This window comes from Chrysoperla carnea, chromosome 1 (assembly GCF_905475395.1).
Source record: "Chrysoperla carnea chromosome 1, inChrCarn1.1, whole genome shotgun sequence".
NCBI lineage: Eukaryota > Metazoa > Arthropoda > Insecta > Neuroptera > Chrysopidae > Chrysoperla > Chrysoperla carnea.
The window spans coordinates 89,000,752-89,020,580 of NC_058337.1; the positions used below are offsets into that span (position 1 = coordinate 89,000,752).

The following is a 19,829-nucleotide window of genomic DNA, read 5'->3' on the forward strand; positions in this document are numbered from 1 at the left end:
TAAAATAACGATATTTTATTATTAAAAAAATGAAATAAAGCCTAAACAACGAAAGTTCTCTTTAATTAATACAATAAGATCTAATAAATGAAGTGCCAAAAAAAAGCAATTTAGTCCATATTTTGGAATTACCAATATATATATTTATTGTACAACAAGTACTTCATAATCAGAAAAACCTAATTCTTCACCACCGTATGGAATGTACAGAACACTATGACTGCTTTGTACTTTACCAACGGTAAGAGATCCATTATGTTCAACACGTCCGACGAATAAAGGTTCTCCGTCTTCTGTTTGTCCTCCCGGAACTGCTCCTTCAGGTACTTGACCGCCAGATGCTGGTACCCATGAGCAGGCACAATCACAAAGCACCTTGAAAATTTCGATTAAGAAAATTAATAATTAAAATCTTTAACTGAAAACATATTTTTAGTTAACTTACTTCATATTCTTCTTTACCATGCTCAGCGCCTCCCCATGCAACATAAGCTACCCCATGACTGGCAACAAGTTTACCAGGAATTAATGCACCTTCATGAGGTGCACGAGCTACATATAATGGTTCTCCATTATCCTGTCCTCCTTGTACTGCAGTGGGGGGAACTTCGCCACTTTTGGCTGGAACCCAACATACTGCGCCGCTTCCTCCGCCTGATGGTGCCGGGGCACTGGGAGCAGATGGTTGTGCTAAAAATGTTCATTTAATTTCAAAATGATTTTGATTAAATTAATAATTACTATGATAATAATTACTATAAATTAGTAATTTAGATAAAATTAGCATTTTAAATATTAACATCCAATAGGTTAGTAAAAAGCAATTTTAGTAAAGTGTATTAGTAATTCGGTCTGAAACAGAATATGTTAGTGTAAAACTTTCAATGCAACTGCTGTTTTGAAATGAAAACTACCAATCACTCATTTGTGAATGGAGGAAACATATTGTGGAGACCTTTGTGAATTATATTTAGTTATTTAATTATTTAGAGTATGACTTTAAAATAAAACGAGCATACAATACAAAAAATAGAAAGACTAGAAGACTAATATTGAAGTGCAATAATTAGAACAAATTATATATTCGAAGACAAAATATTAGAATAATTAATTCCTTAAAATTCATCGCTACACAGGATGTTTCTTTTACTCTGGAATTTCTACATGTGCAAATGTTATTTCTTCTTTCAATGTACAAAAGCCCCTCTTTAACATTTATTACGATAATACCATTGAAATTTGTTTATGAAGGGGGTTATAATTTTCAGCTCACCATACGTTGATTAATGACTTATATTATCAGGTACCTTCTTTTTGTCAATGTAAAATAAATGATAATGATATCTCACTTAAAAGTGACACCACCCTAGTGGTAGAAACAATCCCGGATGCCCTCGTTAAAAGTTATATTTTTTAAATGAAATTCAGAAGTAAGGCAGTTGCTATGGCATGTTTTGAAGTACGATTTTTTACCACAGTTTAGTGCTAGCGTGTCCATTGACGTTTTTGCTTCACTTCTAATTTTCTTTATCTAATTAGAACATCTGTGGGTAACAAACTCTAAAAGTTACAAAAACAAAATAAGTAATTATTTAGTATATTCATTAGTTTATTCCGACATCAAAATTATTACATTTAAACTTATATTTTCATAAAGCTACATTATTATCACAAGAAACATTCAAAGTATAAAGAAACTTTTGTACTCCTAGCGCTTATATTTGCCAAATTTCCCGTTCGTATTGGCACACTCAAATACTATATACGTGGTATCGAAGTAACTATCGAACAGTGAAAGCGACAAATTTAAGAATTGTAGGTATGCAAAAAAGCTTCCAAACAAATGCCTCTTAAACATCAAGCAAATCACATTCATTTGTATTTTATACAATTCGTTTACTTTGAAGAGAATTGTATTTAGCTATTAACGTGACACATACAAAGTACACTGTAGAATAGTTCGAATTTTATAAGATCCAGGCTATAATAGCAGATTATTATAATCGTTAAAGTTGAAAATACAGTAATATCTAGCATGCATAGAGATTACATTCAATAATAATATATAAACAATATTTTCCATTTTAACAAATTATTTTATTATCCGAAAAATATAACAATTAAAATGCTACTATTTTTATTTTCTAATATTTTATGGTTGTAATTTTGTCGGCTAGAAATTTAACATATCCGATAACCTATGCTCATCCATAGAAGATTATTTGATTTATTAATAATTCTGTAAAATACTAGTGACAATCCCTACGATGAAAAGTATAAAATTTTAGAACTGAATTTTGTTTACAGAGGAATAAAATATCCAAATTTCCATAAGCAACAAAATTAGCCAACCTCTTTTTATGTCACTCAGTTACATTTCAATTCTAAAACTAATCCGTTATTTAAAAAATTATTTTTTATTAATCAAACTAGAGAGCTTTTTTGATACTTTTCTTGTATAGACAGTGGAAATATTTTTTTATTTATAAACCCATCCGAAATATGTACTGAAACATATTAAATATATTAGTCTATCAATAATAATAATTAACTTTGATTATAAGATATTTTACAACAGAATTATACCCAATTTTTTTATAAAGCAAAAAATTTAGAGAGCGCGAAATAGTTATATTTCATTAAATATACGAATAAGTTTTAACGAGTCGATTCATACTACAAAAATTGTTTTTTTTTTTTTCTTTAAATTACACTAAGCAGTTATAATATTTTTTTGCTAAATCTAATAACCCCAAAACCATAACAAAAAATGTGGAACACATATAAAAATATATATGATGAATACCAAAAATTTTTTGATATTCTGCTATTCTAACCTGAACCTGATAAACCGTCACGTGGGTCATAAGACTTAACACGCCATTTTCCAGTTGCACCCCACGCTGTTCTAACTCCGAAATATGAAATTCCAATTGGATTTGGATCATGCCATTCCAAAAATATTGGATGTTGACGTGACGTTACTCTAGCTGTTATATGTCCGTTATTCCACTCAATAAGTAAACGGCGTGGTTCTTGTGCGTGTAATAAATGTGGAGTTGAAACATGTACCTTTAAAAATTCAGAGTATTTTATAAAAACATGTTCATCGGTTTGAATTAATTATGTTATGCATAATGTTATGCTAAATTAAATTCAAACCTTATCGGGTTTTTCTCTTCGATAACGTATGGCTGATGCAGTATTTTCCCAACCACCCAATATCAATTCGTACATAGGATCAGTTTCTTGTTTGTCAGACGTCAAAGCAACATGGCAATTATGTGGTGATCTAATTTGGATGTCAAGACCACCAGCAAGAACAGGATGATACTTATATTCAAGGGCATCAGGAGTCTCTAAATCATCACGACCTACACCCCAATTAATAGATTATGAAACTTAGATTTAAAAAAATATTTACAAGTAAAAATTATTCCCGTGGTATTAATTATGTTAAAAAATGTTAGTTAACAAAAAGCCCGTTGGTTAATAAAATTACTTTAAATATTGCACTTTGTTCAATAAGGTCAATTGCATATTAGTGTGATGGTAAATTTTTGAGCTGTAAAATGTAATCCAAAGCAGTAAAGTCTTTTAAAGTTTTGTCAAACCACTTCTTCTGAGATAATTGTTAATTAATTTCAATTCAATCTATCAATTTAGATCAATAATTGTTACATAAATACGTTCGGTTTATCTCCATTTAATTAATGAAAACTTTTAATTGTATTCTAACCCACCTCTCAATCTAAGATATGGGTATTCACATAATAAAAAAATCTAATTTTGAACTATTAACCTAAATTGGCTCAATTAATCAAAATTAATAATAGTTCCAACAATTTTTAACGACTTATCTGCTTAGAATTTTGTTTTTTAATCGCTGTATTACTTAATGCTTTCTCGGTTTAAAATTTTTGTCAATTATTAAATAAACAAGTAAGTTAAATTATCACGTCAACGTCTGTAATTAAAAAGCGTGAATTGTTTAATGGTAGTATTAGTGCAAACCATTCAATATACTACCCAACATGGTTCGTGTGTCGACTTTCATACAAGTAAAACATCTATATTTCGAAACTTTGAAACGAATATATCACGAAATATTTTATCAATAATTAAAAGTAGCAAAAATTTTGAAATTACCATCAACTTTCCATGTACCGCTTGCTCCCCAGCCAGTACATAGACCAAAGTATCCTATTGCTGCAGGTTCTGGATCGGTGTAGCTAAGGAATGGTGAAGAATCACCTTCATGCCCTGCTTCAATAGTACCACCACTCCATCTAATCCAAAATCCTCGGAATTCTTCACCATTTAATACATCTGGTGTTTCTGCTTCAGCAACGTCTGGTTTAGTACGATTTTTTCGAATTACCGATTTGGTATTATTCCAACCTCCAATAAAAATCTACGAAGATGAGTCATTATTATTGAAATGTTATAACACAAGTATAATTTAATAAATAAGAAGATTTCAATAACTTACTTCATACATAGGGTCGGATTCTGCTGGACCGGAAGTAAGAGCTACATGTGCATCATGTGGAGCACGAATTTTAAAGGTCAACGATCCCGATGTTACGGGATAGAAGTTGTATTCCAATTTGTCTTCAGTTTCAAGGTCTATAAAAAAAAAAAATTAAAATTAAATTTTCTTTTTCTTTTTCACATATTTTTGGATGCTTTCTATAATAAATGTAATAACATAGTTAGTATTTGCTTCTCAACACAAACCGTTAGACGCGGCGTGAAGGTTTCTATGTGTGTGTGTGTGTTTTTTTTTTCAAACTAAAAACGGTTTTATTTCATAAACCGTTTATATTTTTATTTAAAAAAGTATACCTTTTAATTAACAAGCATAAAGTACATAGGAATATTAAAATTCTGATTACATTATAAAGGATTTGCATTGAAAACATTTGTCGTCGGTGGCTCAATTTTGCATGAAAGATAGAAAAAGGTCTTGAAGAGTTCATTCCAATGATATATAACATTAAGTATTTTTTTTTAAAGTTATGCAGCCTCTCCAAATTAAGCTAGATGGTTGAAAATCTGAATGTAAGTTAATTTAGTGTCAAGAAAGTACCTTTTTTATCTCCAAAACTCTCCAAATTGAGCTAAAGAAAATTTATCTGAGAATTGAGTTAACGTTAAGGAAGTGGCTTTTGATAGTGTCGACCGCCTAGCCTCTATTTAAGGTCTTTTATATAAATATTTCTAAAGTTTAAAAAACATGCAAAGATAAAATTTCCATTTCAACAGGAAATATTAAGTAATAAGAAACATTTCATGAGAGGAAAGTATGACCTTAGCTACAGAGCACTGCTGCTCATGAGTTTTTGTGTTTATAAGGCCGATATCAAAATATGAAATAAATTGAAAATGTGAATAATTTAGAGCAATTAACTGTCAAACATTACTATTTTTACTAATGAATAGTTTTTAAGGAATTCCTTCCCTTTGATGATGTCTATTTTTGTTTTCAATTGGTACTCTATTTATATAATTTGCTTAAATTTTGCATTTGTTTATTTCAAAATCAATATGTTCGAAGATACTAGCCATGATAAGGCGTGCAGATCTAATTTCAGAAAAATATTATCCTAAAGATCATTAAATTATTCAAAATGAATTTTCCCAATTTTTGATTTTCAGTTTAATTTTCTTTTGGTGTAATATTTAATGAAAAATCAAATAATTCTTAATGAAAAATTTTATTTTTAGTAGATCTACATCTTTTATTATATGCTGATACAGACCGTGTGAAAGTTTACAATCGATGAAGAATAAAAAATTTTTAGTTGTACACATCATAAACACAATACGATTTAAAATCAAAAAGGTCAAAGAACGACCACGACCGATTTACATGATGTGATATTACCTATTTCTGTGGCTAAATGAAGTTCATTAATCTTAACATTGATAAATTAAAAACGTTAGTATTGATGACTGAAAAACTGTTTTTCAATATTAAAATACATATTTTCAAATTTGAAAAAAAAATTCTATTAAGAAATCGTTTTATAAGGTTACAGATCATACGGAACAGCATTAATTTCAAAAGAATAATTTCATTATATTTAAATCAACGACTTTTTAAAAATAAATCTGACTGTTTTCAAGTTATTTTTAGATATTGCATAATTTAATAAAAAAATTTGTCTGCAATTTTTTTACAAGGTCAAGAACTACTTAAAATTAAAAAAACTGTTATTTTGTATAAAAATGCTATCATACAAAGAGAAGAACTGTTTCAATTTTTAAAAAAAGAATTTGTTGATGAAAATCACAGGTGGTTGGGTAATGGAATCGAGGTAAATTTTTTGAGCAAAATCAGAATTTTATCAAGCCAGTTCATTTTTTGATCCCATATTAAGGATTAACATACAAACTATTAAATTAAAAGATTTATCTAATAAATAAAAAGAAGTATCGATACTTTATCTTATTTTTCTTCACGTCCTTAGTAACAGCATATCATTGCAGTGATTTAGTAACGGAATTTTTCTAATCAAAGCTACTTTATCTATTTACCAAAGTAACTTCAAATTATCTATATATTTGATTTCACCAATCACGATTAGTTGTGCTATTGTTTAAAGCATTTTAATGTCGAGCACGTGTAAAAATTTCAAAACAAAATAATTTGTTCACCCATTTATAGATATAATATTTGGAAAATTACGTAATATCGAATACCGTTACATATCTATTGTATAAATTGTAGAGAACCACTGTTTCCTTCCGCAAAGTTGGTAGAGCATTGATATGCAAATACGTATAGTCCAGGTACCTATACGCATACATTGCGTTTGTAAATGAACCTCTATAAATTTTTGTAAGTAAGATGCATTTTGTCAAGTGGATCAAGCAGCCTTTTCGAAAAAGATTATAGAGGAAAGTTTGGTAGACTCGACAAGAAGAAGCCATTCACGAAGTTTCAAGAATTTATTCATCATTTAAAAAACGGTCTAAAAGGGCACCGAGACTATAATATATTCAATTCATTTCCATTATTGCGGTTGATCAAAAATCAAATAACTTTCATCAAAAATTAAGAAGATTTATTTAAATTTTTGTCTTGTTTTCCGTCCGAAGTATGAATTAATAAAAAGTAGTATAAACGTTGTGCGTGTGTAGATATTGTGTGGCGTTACACCAGATTTTTTAATCAAATTCCTTCCCTTCAAAAATAAGGTCAAAACGTCATTTTAAGATTGCATTATACTTTTCGAAACATTACACCGCATTTCTGTTGTTAATAGTCTTGGATAAAAATGCAGTGTGCAGTAAATAATTCTTTTGTTTGCGATAAGAAAACATGTTTTATGTAATTTAAATACCGGAAAAAATAGAGCATATGACATTATTAAATTACTTAATGCGTTTTAAGTTTAAACCGTTATAAAAATTTGAAACTAATTATTAGGTCAGTCGTTCAAAAATTTTTTGAACCATTTGAACAATTTATGTGGAACAAGAATTCCAAATTTTTGTAGGTTCTGACATTTTTTGCAGATGTTTTAATTGCATTGATTTTTTTTCAAACAAACAAGAAAAAAAAACAAAAAAAATAGACGTTAAAACAAGTAGAATAAAAAAATCGCGCCTCGACGATTAGTTTATTTTTCTTTCAGAATTAAATATTAATAAACAGATAGGTTTTAAAAAATAAAAAAAGTTCATTAATAATTTATTTTCCTTATTTTCCAATAACTTTTGAGAAAAAACAACACATATTTGTTAAAGAAAAATACAACATAATAACAAATCGCCGAAGGATATAAATACAAACAAATTTCACGTTATTGTTTTTAGCAAGTCTTAATTGTATGTACGCAGTAATAATAGGAAAAAGAAAACTTTGAAATCAGCCCCGGATCTATGTTTTTTATTAACCGGGGCAAGAACTTGATAATGACATTCCTTCTCCCCGCCGTTTGAGATAAATTGTAAAAAAAAACTCACAAATATAAAAATATGAGTACCAAGGGTGGCATTTTTTCACGGAAAAATAAAACCCTTTAATATCTATTTCCTAATAATTTTAATTTTTGACATCGAATTAAACAATGCACAAATGGAAACATATAACCAGGAAAAACAACTGACATAATCAATGCATTTCCTTAATCCTTAGGACCTAGAATTTTTTCCTCTCTAAAATTTGGTTTTAAAAGAAATAATTTCATTACAAAAAACTTCATCCGCCAACAGTAACACACTGTAGACGTAATCAATGCATAAGGCATTTTACACCTTCTCGACAAGACAACACAAGACTTTTCAAATGGAAAGAAAAAGAAATTTTTTTCTAATAATTTCTAATTATTGATATTCTTTAGATGTTTTTAATTTAAAGGCTGTATTAAAATTCGTATGTATAAATGTTTTTAAATAACTTTTCGATATCCTACGAAAATTTTCGGCTCTTAATCAATTAATAAGGACTTTTAAAATTTACTTAAAATTACATTTACTACAATAACATCTATTCTGACACTAGCAGCAATATTTAAATAAACTTTTAAACAAAAAATAAGTCCTTGACATTTATGCTAATTAGATAATATCATTTAGTAGTTTAAAAATAATTTTTTTAAATAATTACTTAAATACTTTTTCACATGAATTTTTTAATATATTTAAACAAATATCATTTTATTTAAACTAATAACAGTAGGTATACACTTTAGGCATAAACTAAGGAGAGGGTTTAAATTTATGGTTTCCGGTGAGTAGTTAACAGACATATTACTTGTTTTACTGTGTATATTTAGAGTCGTTACATTTGATTGAATACACTCAATGGCCCAAAAATTAAAAACTTAGCACATTATATTGAGTGAAGAATCATATTAAAATTGACATATTCAAAGATGTACATGGCATATCAGATTGGGTCAGTTTTTGTAAATAAAATGGCATTGAGTACACAAACTTGTATGAACCCCCTTGTCATTTAAATGTACAGAAAGCAATCGCAAGCATGCACATCCGGTTTCGCAACCATCTTGATAAATTTTAGTAATATTTAACCAAGAAATTGTTAATATCAGTTAGGGAAGAAATATTCAGCAAATTTTCAACTCCATGTTTTGGGGAAACCTCACCCTCACGGATAAACAGTGACGACGGCGTTTACGAAAAAATGTTTCAAATAAAATTTTATTTTTTTATTAGTAAACCTCTTTTACATTTAAACTTTTGTTCTATCTCTAACGGTTTACAAGATGGGTCTTACGACCCAAAACCCAATTGACCTATGTTGGTCATTTACGAACTTACCCTCACTTTAAAATTCCTGAGCACTGACCTGAGACCCACTGACCTGAGACCCACTGACCTTTGTTTCTCTTTTACGAACTCGACCTCAATTTTTATGTCCTGTGCATGGTATACAAATTTTAGCATGATATCTCTTTTCGTTTTAAGTTATCGTGTTGACAGACGGACAACCAGAAATGGACTAATTACGTGATTTTATTAACACATATACCTTGGTAGAACTAGACAACCTATACCAACATTTTGTTCGTAGCATCAATACTTTTAGGCGTTACAAACTTGGGACTAAACTTAGTATACCTGGTATATATTACATATATACAGGGTATAACAATACTCCATGTCTGTAGAGTCATCAACAAAATGCTAAATTTCATAAATTAATGTTAAAATGATAATAATTGTTTTTTTTTTCTCTTTTACATCCTTCTATTTTTCCAGAGGCGTAGGTAAGAACTAAGAAATGTTAATTAAATGAATAATAGTTTTTATATTAACATTCATATGTGTATTTATTTTTAACATAAACATAACATAAATGCAATTATTATTTTTGCAAAAAGACACTTAAGTCAATTATTACAATACCATTAATTAATGTAGGAATACGTGCAATGTGTATTTTGTTCAAGGTAAACAAATTTTGTTCTGGTAATTTCTATATTTTCATTTATTCAAATTTTACAATAGAATGATTAATCATATACATTTATTTTGCTTTTATTGTGAGTAATTTAGTTAAAACTCATTTAAAAATAATAATAATGACGTATTGTAATAATTTTCTGTTTTTAAATTAACCACCACCATAATTTTTTATAAAGGGTAAATCAGAAAATTTTTCCGTAATTATGGATTAATTTCTAAAAACAAGTAAAGGATTACAATAATATCTTTTTGCTAGAAATGTTGAATGAATATTTTATTTACTATTACAAAAAAAACTTTAAAATTTGTTTTATCTGTATCGTTTTATTCTCGAAAATCCCGAATTCATTCACACTCTAACAACAATGCATAATATCACTGATGATAATAAGTTATCCTTACTTTTTTTTTAGAGAGACGTGAAAAATTCGCTCATAAAAATCTTAATACTTTTAATTAAGTATTTAAAAAAATATATATTATTTATACAGTGTATCAAATTAAGCCAACACCAAATGGAAAACTTTTTTGTTTTATGAAAAAAAGTTCATGATAAAGAGTTCTGCCTGGCCTAGAACGCAATATGCGCGTACGAATACTTATTTTTTACATTTTCGATAATATTTATTGAGAAAAGTTGATCTAAAATGATCAAATATTATCTATCTAGCATGACAAAACAGATTTTTTTATTTTTACTTCCTTCTATTGATAACTGGGAGATGCAACCAGCCAACTGGCGATAGTAATTCGCACTTATTAAAATCAGAAGTAGACCCGAATTCAATAGTTACAATTTCGACTACCAGATGGCAATACTTGTACTTTCAATTATTTTAAGACCAATAATGCCACAGGAAGCGGACAACTTTTTTCAGTAGTTCCAATTTAGACCACCTGATTACCACCATATTAGCATTGATAATTTATGTCTACAGATCGACGTGTAGACAAATTGATACTATACATAAATTTGCCACTGTATCCTAGATTAAATGTCATCTGTAGACATAAATTTTTTCAGTACCTAGCATAGAGAAGAGTTAGTACAAATAACAAAATCTGTTTTGTCATGATTGGATAATATTGGATATCTGGCCTTTTAATTTCAATTAGAATCTACTTTTCAATATTGTGGAATTTCCACATAAATATTGTGGATATTCCAAAAAATAAAGATAATTTACTCCAGAGCTAAATTGACATTTTTTTCGGCAAACCTCGTGTATACGAATACAAAAAATTGATTATTTCATTTTGCGTTTTAGAGCATACAAAATTTGTTACCAAGAATAACTTTTTTTTCACTAAACAAATAATAAAAAAGTTTCTCATTTGGTGCCGACTTAATTTGACACATTGTATATTTAGAATAAAATTACTTGCAGCATGAATTTTTTTAAATAATAAAATATGATTCACAGTAAATATTATTATGCAATTAATGTTTATTTTTAATTTACATTTGAATTTAATAAGGTCATGGCGACGTCATTTATTTTTTTAAACATATAAATCTTGTTTAGTTTGCATGTTTATTGAATAACAATCATAAAAATATTTTTATAATTTTTGTAAACAATTCCTTGATCAACACCTTGACGTATCGATTCACAAGATTTTAAATAAGTAATAATTTAAATATAGGGTTCCGTAATTGAAAACAAAAAATTGATACTATTTTTTCTGTACAGTGGAACTTGGATAAGTGGAACCTAGATTCAATCACAATGTTCTGAATTGCAAGGAAAACTAAAACGTAAATTCATTTTAAAAAACAAAAAATTGTGGATGATATTCTTTCTTATTTTTGACTATGAAAAAGCACATAACCGGTGGGTGAATTCTTTTTTAAAAGACAAATATGGGATTAAAATAGATAATTACGGGATTAAAGAAAAAATGGAAAGCTAACATGAATCTGGTAGTATTACATATGTGGTCCAGAAGAGACAAAAAATGTCGGTATTGGAATACTTAGAAATATTTCGCCACAAAAAGGATCAACAGTTACTTCTAAACGACCAAATAGACCTTATTTTTTCGTCATTGTTCAGTGCCTTGTGATTATTTAAAATAATGTGATATATGAATGTTTGTACTGTGATATTTAAGTTTTATTTAGTTTTTTAACCGTTTTACCATTTGATTAGCTTAAGATATAAACAAAAACTGTTTACTTTTTTTCTGTGCTAGACAGGTTTTACTGTCTTTTTTAACCAAAGCTTTATCATACGATTTTAATTGTTTTTATTGATTTTGTATCTATGTGCTGTTCTTGTTTAATTATTTAAATATTTATGCCCTTTTTGGAAATTTTAAATGATGTATCTTTTTTTTATAAATAAATATCTGTGATTAGAATTGAATTCTTTTATTGTCTGTGATGATGCTTTTAAAAAATGTGAAACAATTGTTGTAATCGGTTTTTTAAATTCAGTGATATTTTCGTATTATTAAAAATGAACTTCCACAAAGTAAAGCTCGAATAAATTAATTTAGACAAATACTGAATTGGAATAAACGCGTTTAGTTGGATGTTGATGCTCTAATAACAAGCAAATATTTTTTGAGTCAACGACTTCAATACTTAATTCAATAAAAGACGTATTTGCTATTATTTTAAGAACATGGAATCTTGCAACAAGTACTTCGTTTAACAGTGTATAATAAATCATGTGAAAAAAACGCCTATAAGAAATATACGGCTAAAGATAATGTCTTATAAGAGACGCCAAAATTATTTGTGACATCATTATTATTACAATTTAACTATTTATGATGTCACAAGAAAACTTGTATAGATTAAATCATTAATATAAATAACACAAGTGACCTCATACATTAAGTATTGATTATCTAAAAAATGCAAATGATCTTGTGATTTTAACCAAGTTTTTAATAACAAGAATGAGTAATTCTTCGTCATTTTTATGAGGTTTAAATACATTTATACGGGCGTGGAATTTTTTATTACGACCTTAGCACAATTATTTGGATATTAATGATAAGATCTTAATGCTGCCAATGTCACAACAGTGTGTCATTTCCATGCTGTATTTAATACAACGTGTTTATCCCCAAACAGAAAACCTTCAGAATTCCAGACTTAAAGTTGATCTAGTGCAAATAATGGAATTGATTTCACTGTAACCAGTGCCAATATCACTACAAACAGTGCCATCTTTATCCATAGGCTTGTGTAAATTTGTATAACTAAAATGTATTTTTAAAATTGTAATTTTTATAATATATTTTTACATTTTCTTCATATGGGGGCATAGTATAGTTTCAACCTTGGAATAAACTAATAAAACGCTTTTATTGATCGTTAGTTTTGGCCAGAATACACAATGTGCAAACAAAATATAACATTTGTAATGTCGATTTTAATAACACTTTTCAAGGTTATTATATACACGAAAAGCAGGTGTTCCAAAAGTTTGGAAAAATTAAAATTTTTGTTTGTTTGCATGTGAAAATATATTTAAATCTAGCAGCTACTCGCTCGCTTTGCTAGACAATTTCAACTTTAAATGCAAAGAATAACGGGCGAATAGCCTTCGCTTCCCTTGGTCTCAATTACCCTTCTCTATAATACACGAAATATATGTTACTACTTTTTATTATGAATCTATTTAGTCTTTGCTTTTAAAATATAAATTTGTCCGTCGTAGCCTTAAATCATATTTAAGCACAAAGGTATACTTTCCGTTCAAAGCCATTATCATGGCTATCGAAATTATTTTTATGTGTCTAACTGAATTATTCATCATTTAGAAAATTAAAATTGACACAGGCGGGGAAAGTTTTAGCTACACTCTAAGAGTTTAATAAAAAATTCACAACTTCAACGGTTTGATCGATTTTTCAAAATTCCGGAAAGGAAATTTGGAAAGGATCCAAATTTTGTAATAAGATTGTGATGTGCTAATCATTCATCAACTAGTTTGAAATGCTTATTAAATAATACTGGAATAATTCAACGCTTTATACAATTCCTACTCTTATCAGGTTTCCACATTTAAAAAAAATACCGATCAGTAAAGTTTACTGAGTTAATTGTTGAAATACCATATATAGACAGTTTTGGTTACGCAATCGTTTGTTCTTTTACGTCATATAAGTAAAGAAAGATAGCCACTCTTAGCCACACATAACTGATATTCCCATATAATACATACTATATAATTTGCGCTCTCTTTAATACACGTAAACAGTGATGTTTAAGAAAAAATGTTTCAAACAAAATTTGTTTATTTTTATATAAGGAACTTATTTTATATTTAATTTTTGTTCTATCTCTAACGGTTTACAAGACCCACAGACCTATGTTTCTTTTTTACAGACTCGACCCCTCTTTTTATGTCCTGGACACACTATAAAAATTTCAACTTGATACCTTTTCTAGTTTTTAAGTTATCGTGTCGACAGACAGACAGGCGGACGGATTACCGGAAATAAAATCTTTGGGTGATTTTATGATCACCTATACCATAATTTTGCTCGTATATCCCATAGTATAGCATCAATATTTTTAAGCGTTAAAAACTTGGGACTAAACTTATATCTCCGATATATTTCATATATAACATGGTATAAAAATGTTATATTTCTACGGTTATTGAATATTAAATGAGTTGCCACATAAAATACACCTTTAAAAAACACGAAATAATTGAGCATTAGGTTTAATATATTTATGTGAATAAAAGGAGTGGAACATATTATAACAGAACTAACAATAAGAACAAAATATATCATCCGTTAGTAACTGAATTAAGGTTAGTACAGAAAGAATGAAGAGGCGAATATCAAGGTTGTGTGAACTGTATTATAATATATATTTTACAAATATGGATTTTACTGTTGAATGACTGTTGAAAAAGCTATCCGGAAACATTCTGTAGACGAAAATTTTTATTACTGATTGGGTAAAATGACTCACCGTCCGCTTACAAATGTGACAAATAACTATGACGTTAGGTAAGGATATGCTGGCTATCCGCGAGAGAGACATTTAGTCCATAGCTATAGCCAACTTCCTTCATGCATATATATCACACAACCATAAATTAAATTAATGTTCTGTTGGGGCGGCAGGAATTGGGACACCGCGTACGGAATTGGTAACGATTTATCCAACTGAGCTATTGGGGTTGACACAAATAACTGTTGATCACTTTACTCATCGGTAACCAGCTCAAACTTTGTAATAAACCGACAATCGAACCCGTAAAAGCAATGGGCTATGGCAACTTTTCAAGCCCGGTTGCAAAAATGAAGGAGCTACTATTTCTTGTAAAGGTAGATTGAAAGCTACAGTTTCACGAAAAAATTATCCGGTTAACTTTTGGAGCAAGTTGATATCTCAAAGAGCATAATCAAAAACAAAGATCGCCATACTTTACTTCGATCGATCAAGTTGACCTGAAAATTACTTGATTCCTTGAAAAGGTAGGTTGAAAGCTAGAATTTCACGTGAAAATTACCCGTTTACCTTGTGGGTCAAGTTGGTATCCCAATTTTGCATTGTAAATTGCCCTTTCCTTCATTTCTGAAAATGGTCCGGTATGGTAGCCATAGCCCATTGTTTTTAAGAGTTTGATTGCCGCTTTATTACAAAATTTGAGCCGGTTACCGATAGGTCAAATGATTTTACTGTTTGTGTGAAGTGAAGTCGCTAAATTTACCGGCATATTGCTGATATACCTTTAGCCATTTATAAAAGAGTCTAAAATACGACTATCAGATCTCGTTTCATTTGAGCTAGATATAACGCCCTTAGGTCCAAATTCATATTTAAACATAAATGGTATAAAAGCCAATTTCATGACACAATTCACATTATATTTATGTATTTAATTTCTTTTTAAAACTTAAAAAAAAAACAAAAAAAAACACCCCTTTAAAAGAGACGCATTAGTTCCCTCAAAAATTTTACTTCCTACTTTTATAATATTTTTTTGATATGTGGTTGCATCTTCATTGTTTGTAATTGTAACGTTTGTCAAGTTTTTTTATATTACCTAGCAGTACCCAGCGGCCAGCAGATGCTTTGAAATGATTCACTTCACAATAGAAGAGGCTCCAACAAGGATAAGTATAGGTAGATTTTATGAAATTATTTCTGCAATAATTACGTGACTTAAATCTAATTTGGACATTCATATCGTGTAATGTATTTATTATTAGCACGTAATTTAAAGCAAAGTCATCCCACGTAGTATTGATAAAATTTTAATATAATGAAAATAACTATAGAAATTTTGTAAAAAATATTGCAGATTAGGTACATGTAATAATAACCCAGTTATGTCTCAAAAATATAGGTACTTCAATAATCTATCTTGGTATCGATTTTTCTATGTATTACGTTCTGTTAGTTGGTTTATATATACTTTTGTAGTCAGAAAACTGTCGCCAAATTGTTTTCTCTTATGTGATATAATTTAATTTATTAATAAAAGTACTATTTTGTGAATTTCCGCTTTACAGAGACTGAACTTGTAATCTTCAAATGCCCATATTTTTTTGGTACCAGTATTCATAAATTATTTGAAGCGTTCGAATAATCTAACACGCTGACTTTTCCTAGATAAAATTTATTTAATGTGATACTCTTCTTTATATCGAATTCAAATTTTTATTTTTTTTTTTTTAAACGTTGAAGCTGCAACTTATTTCTCCTACACATTAAGAAACTTTTTGTAGTAAGGACGATCAATAGGTAGACCATTCGTAAGTTCGAAGCGATTGAACTTATATTGCATAATTTGTTTTACCAAACGACTTCAATTATTTTATTCCGAAACTGTTTTGTCGAATTGGAAGCATATATAAATTTGCATGATGTTTTTTGTTAGAATAAATTGCCTTTCTAAACGGGCTATAAAGCAACTTCTTAAATTCTCATATTAAAGAATGTCCATGAAGAAAATTCGCCAAATTTTTTAATTAATTTAACAGTTGTAATTATTTAACTGAATTGATAAATGTCACTAATATTGCTGATTGCGCAATATTGGAGCAAAAAAAATTATAATAATTTATTTCACTCACTGGAAAACAAATTAGTCATAATCAAATTTTATTAAATCAATAAAAGTATGTTAAAATAGGTCAGAGGTTAAATTTTGAGAACATCTTATACATATATTGTATAATATGTATATCGTCTCTGTCTACATATGATTTCATTCACAGTCATAAGGTGTTATTTATTTCTATAATTTCTGTTTCTACCATAAGATAAAATTCTTGTAATCAATATTGTTTATAACTGCAGGATGTCGTAATGGAATTCTTTCTCCTTGTTGATAATTTATTTTATTGAGTTTGCAGCATTTTTGTCTTACAATGACGAAGTTTAAATTAAGATACATTGAAATGCTAAGACTATTACAGAAGTCTCTTATCTCTAGGCTCTTTTATGTATCTCTTATCCGGTGATTGCCTGAGTGACAAGTTGAGGAGTGCTCAAGAAGAGCATATAGGACTCCTTGGCCTAGGTGCTGGTTACCCATTTGCGGTATCTATCTTATAGTTTAGTATTATTATTAGGCTTTTTTTTGGCAAATCAAAAGCATTACCATTTTTCTATGCTAAATACGCCTTAAGCATTTTAATTACGCTTCTTTGTTATTTCCTTCCGTCATTTCAAACAAATTTTCTTCGTCATCAAACAATTTTTTGAAAAGAGTTATAAGGTTTACAAGTTTTTGACTGGTAAACACATCACAAATGTACTTTTTATACATTGGAAAAAAGTCCTTTAATTTTTACTCCATTATGCTTTTATCCATTTCAAAAAATTTAATCAAAAAGCGCTTAATTTTTATTTTCCTCAAACAACTCTCGTTATAGTTATCTCTCTATCCTTCCCCTCTTAAAAAATCGAAGTGAGCTTTTATAAATGACTAATACACTGATCTAGCCGTTGAATTTTAAAATCATGATGAGCAAATAATTAAAAATAAATTATTGTTAACTTCTTTCCTTCGAGTTGTTGATAACTGACATCATCAATAAAAATAAATATAAAAAAATTCAATATTCAACATAATATTACGTGTATCCTAAAATAGCACATTCAATTAAAAAAATTTAATTAATTAGGTAGTCAAACTTATTTTTTGAAATATATTGATCTTAGACATTATTATAAAATAAATGTAATAATATTATTTATTACCGCACCCAAGAACAACATTCTTGAGCCGTAAATAGAAACGACACCGGTCTTGTCGGTAAGAGAAGCGTAAGATATTTTTATCTGACAACTGCTTACAATAAACATTTGAACAAGTAAAAACTATATTGTTAAATTTTATTTTAAATATTATTGTTATAATTTGTATTATTAAAAATAAAATTATTTACCGATTGTTGCCATGTTGGAAGATTAACAAGACAAAAAATAAAAAAAACAATACGTATACCACACTGACACGAACACTGTTATTAAACTAACTTAGAATACTTCAACCAAAACTATGTTATTTGTAATAGTTTTATAAAAGTTTGTTACGCATGCGTACTGTACTTTTTTTTAACTATATCTTCATTATTGTGATTGCGGTAAATTGTTATGTGGATGGATTTTTGTTATATAAAAATGATTGTACAATGGATTTTAAGGTAGTTGGGTCACAAACCAAAATCTTAATAAAGCTTTAAAACTTTGAATATAACTAATAAAAGACTTAATGAGATAAGTGCAATTGAAAACAAGTGAAAACAAACAATTGACTGAGATAATTGTTGAAACTAGATGTATAGACAGTGTGGATTACGCATTCGTTTGTTGTTTTACGTCCTGCAAGTAAGGAAAGATACACAAACAAACACATACGTAATACATATATGTAACGTATAAATTTAAAATATAAATAATAGGTACTTTATAATGTTTCTAAGCTAATTTGCACCCTCGCGAGTAAACAGTGATGTTTATGAAAAAAATGCTTCAAACAAAAGCTGTCTATTTTTATATAAGGAACATTTTTTTACATTTGTTATATCTCTAACGGTTTTAACTTTTGTTGTATAACTAACGGATTACGAGATGGGGCCTACAGGTTACCTTGGCCTATGTTGCTCATTTAAGAACTCGACATCACGAGCTATCGTGTCCACAGTCGGACGACGGACGAACTGACAGATAGGCAACCGAAAATGGACTAATTAGGTGATTTTATGAGCACCTATTCCAAAATTTTCGTAGCATCAATATTTTTTAGCATTACAAACTTGGGACTAAACTCAATATACCTTGATATATTTCATATATACATGGTATAGTAAAATTTTTAACACACGTAGAATGAGGTATGCGGACATGAACATGGTAATCTTTTTAATTTGGCCTGTGAAGGACACTTACCATTTTCAAAAAAAAAATTTGGAGTATATTATATTTCAAATTGTTAAAAAATAAAATGAAAGTGATTCCCCATTAATTTTTTCCATAAATTATTAAATTAAATATTACTTTTAAGGATTATTTTAAACGGAGGGCAGTATATGGATACTCATCATAATATATATGTGTATTCATTCCTTGTATATATGTGAGACAGTATGTGTGGGGTACAGTTAAACAAGAACTAGGTTTATAACGTTAGTTAAGTATAAGTATTCGTATAGCATGGGTAATAAGCCAATAAGTTTTGACTTTGCTGCTAGGATAGAACTACCTTAAGGTGATGATTTTTTACATAATTTACTTCTGTATTTTGATGATTTGTAAGTAAAAAACAAAGCGGTAATTTACACACTTTCATGTAATATAGCTATACGATGGGACCATACTTACGGAAAGGCTATTGTACTATTTTAACTTCTATTCTCGTCTTTGCAAAAAAAAAAAACATAAATTAAAG

At 28.7% G+C, this 19,829-nt stretch overlaps 1 protein-coding gene across 3 annotated transcripts; it reads right to left on the bottom strand.

Annotated features, from left to right (window-relative positions):
- Positions 1-22: 22 nt before the first annotated feature.
- On the bottom strand, positions 23-18,470 carry LOC123296873. 3 transcript variants are annotated; one of them, XM_044878564.1, is made up of 7 exons: positions 18,328-18,470; positions 4,493-4,629; positions 4,150-4,414; positions 3,163-3,374; positions 2,838-3,072; positions 446-690; positions 23-375 (listed from the first exon to the last, which is right to left on the bottom strand). In XM_044878564.1, exons 1-7 carry the CDS (start codon positions 18,338-18,340, stop codon positions 145-147), a joined length of 1,338 nt encoding a protein of 445 aa, XP_044734499.1. In that variant the 5' UTR covers positions 18,341-18,470; the 3' UTR covers positions 23-144. The 3 variants fall into 3 exon arrangements, with proteins under 3 accessions (XP_044734499.1, XP_044734508.1, XP_044734516.1); XM_044878573.1 differs by lacking the exons at positions 2,838-3,072; positions 3,163-3,374 and having other exon boundaries at positions 24-375; XM_044878581.1 differs by lacking the exons at positions 2,838-3,072; positions 3,163-3,374; positions 18,328-18,470 and adding an exon at positions 9,273-9,285 and having other exon boundaries at positions 24-375.
- Between the last annotated feature and the right edge of the window lie 1,359 nt (positions 18,471-19,829).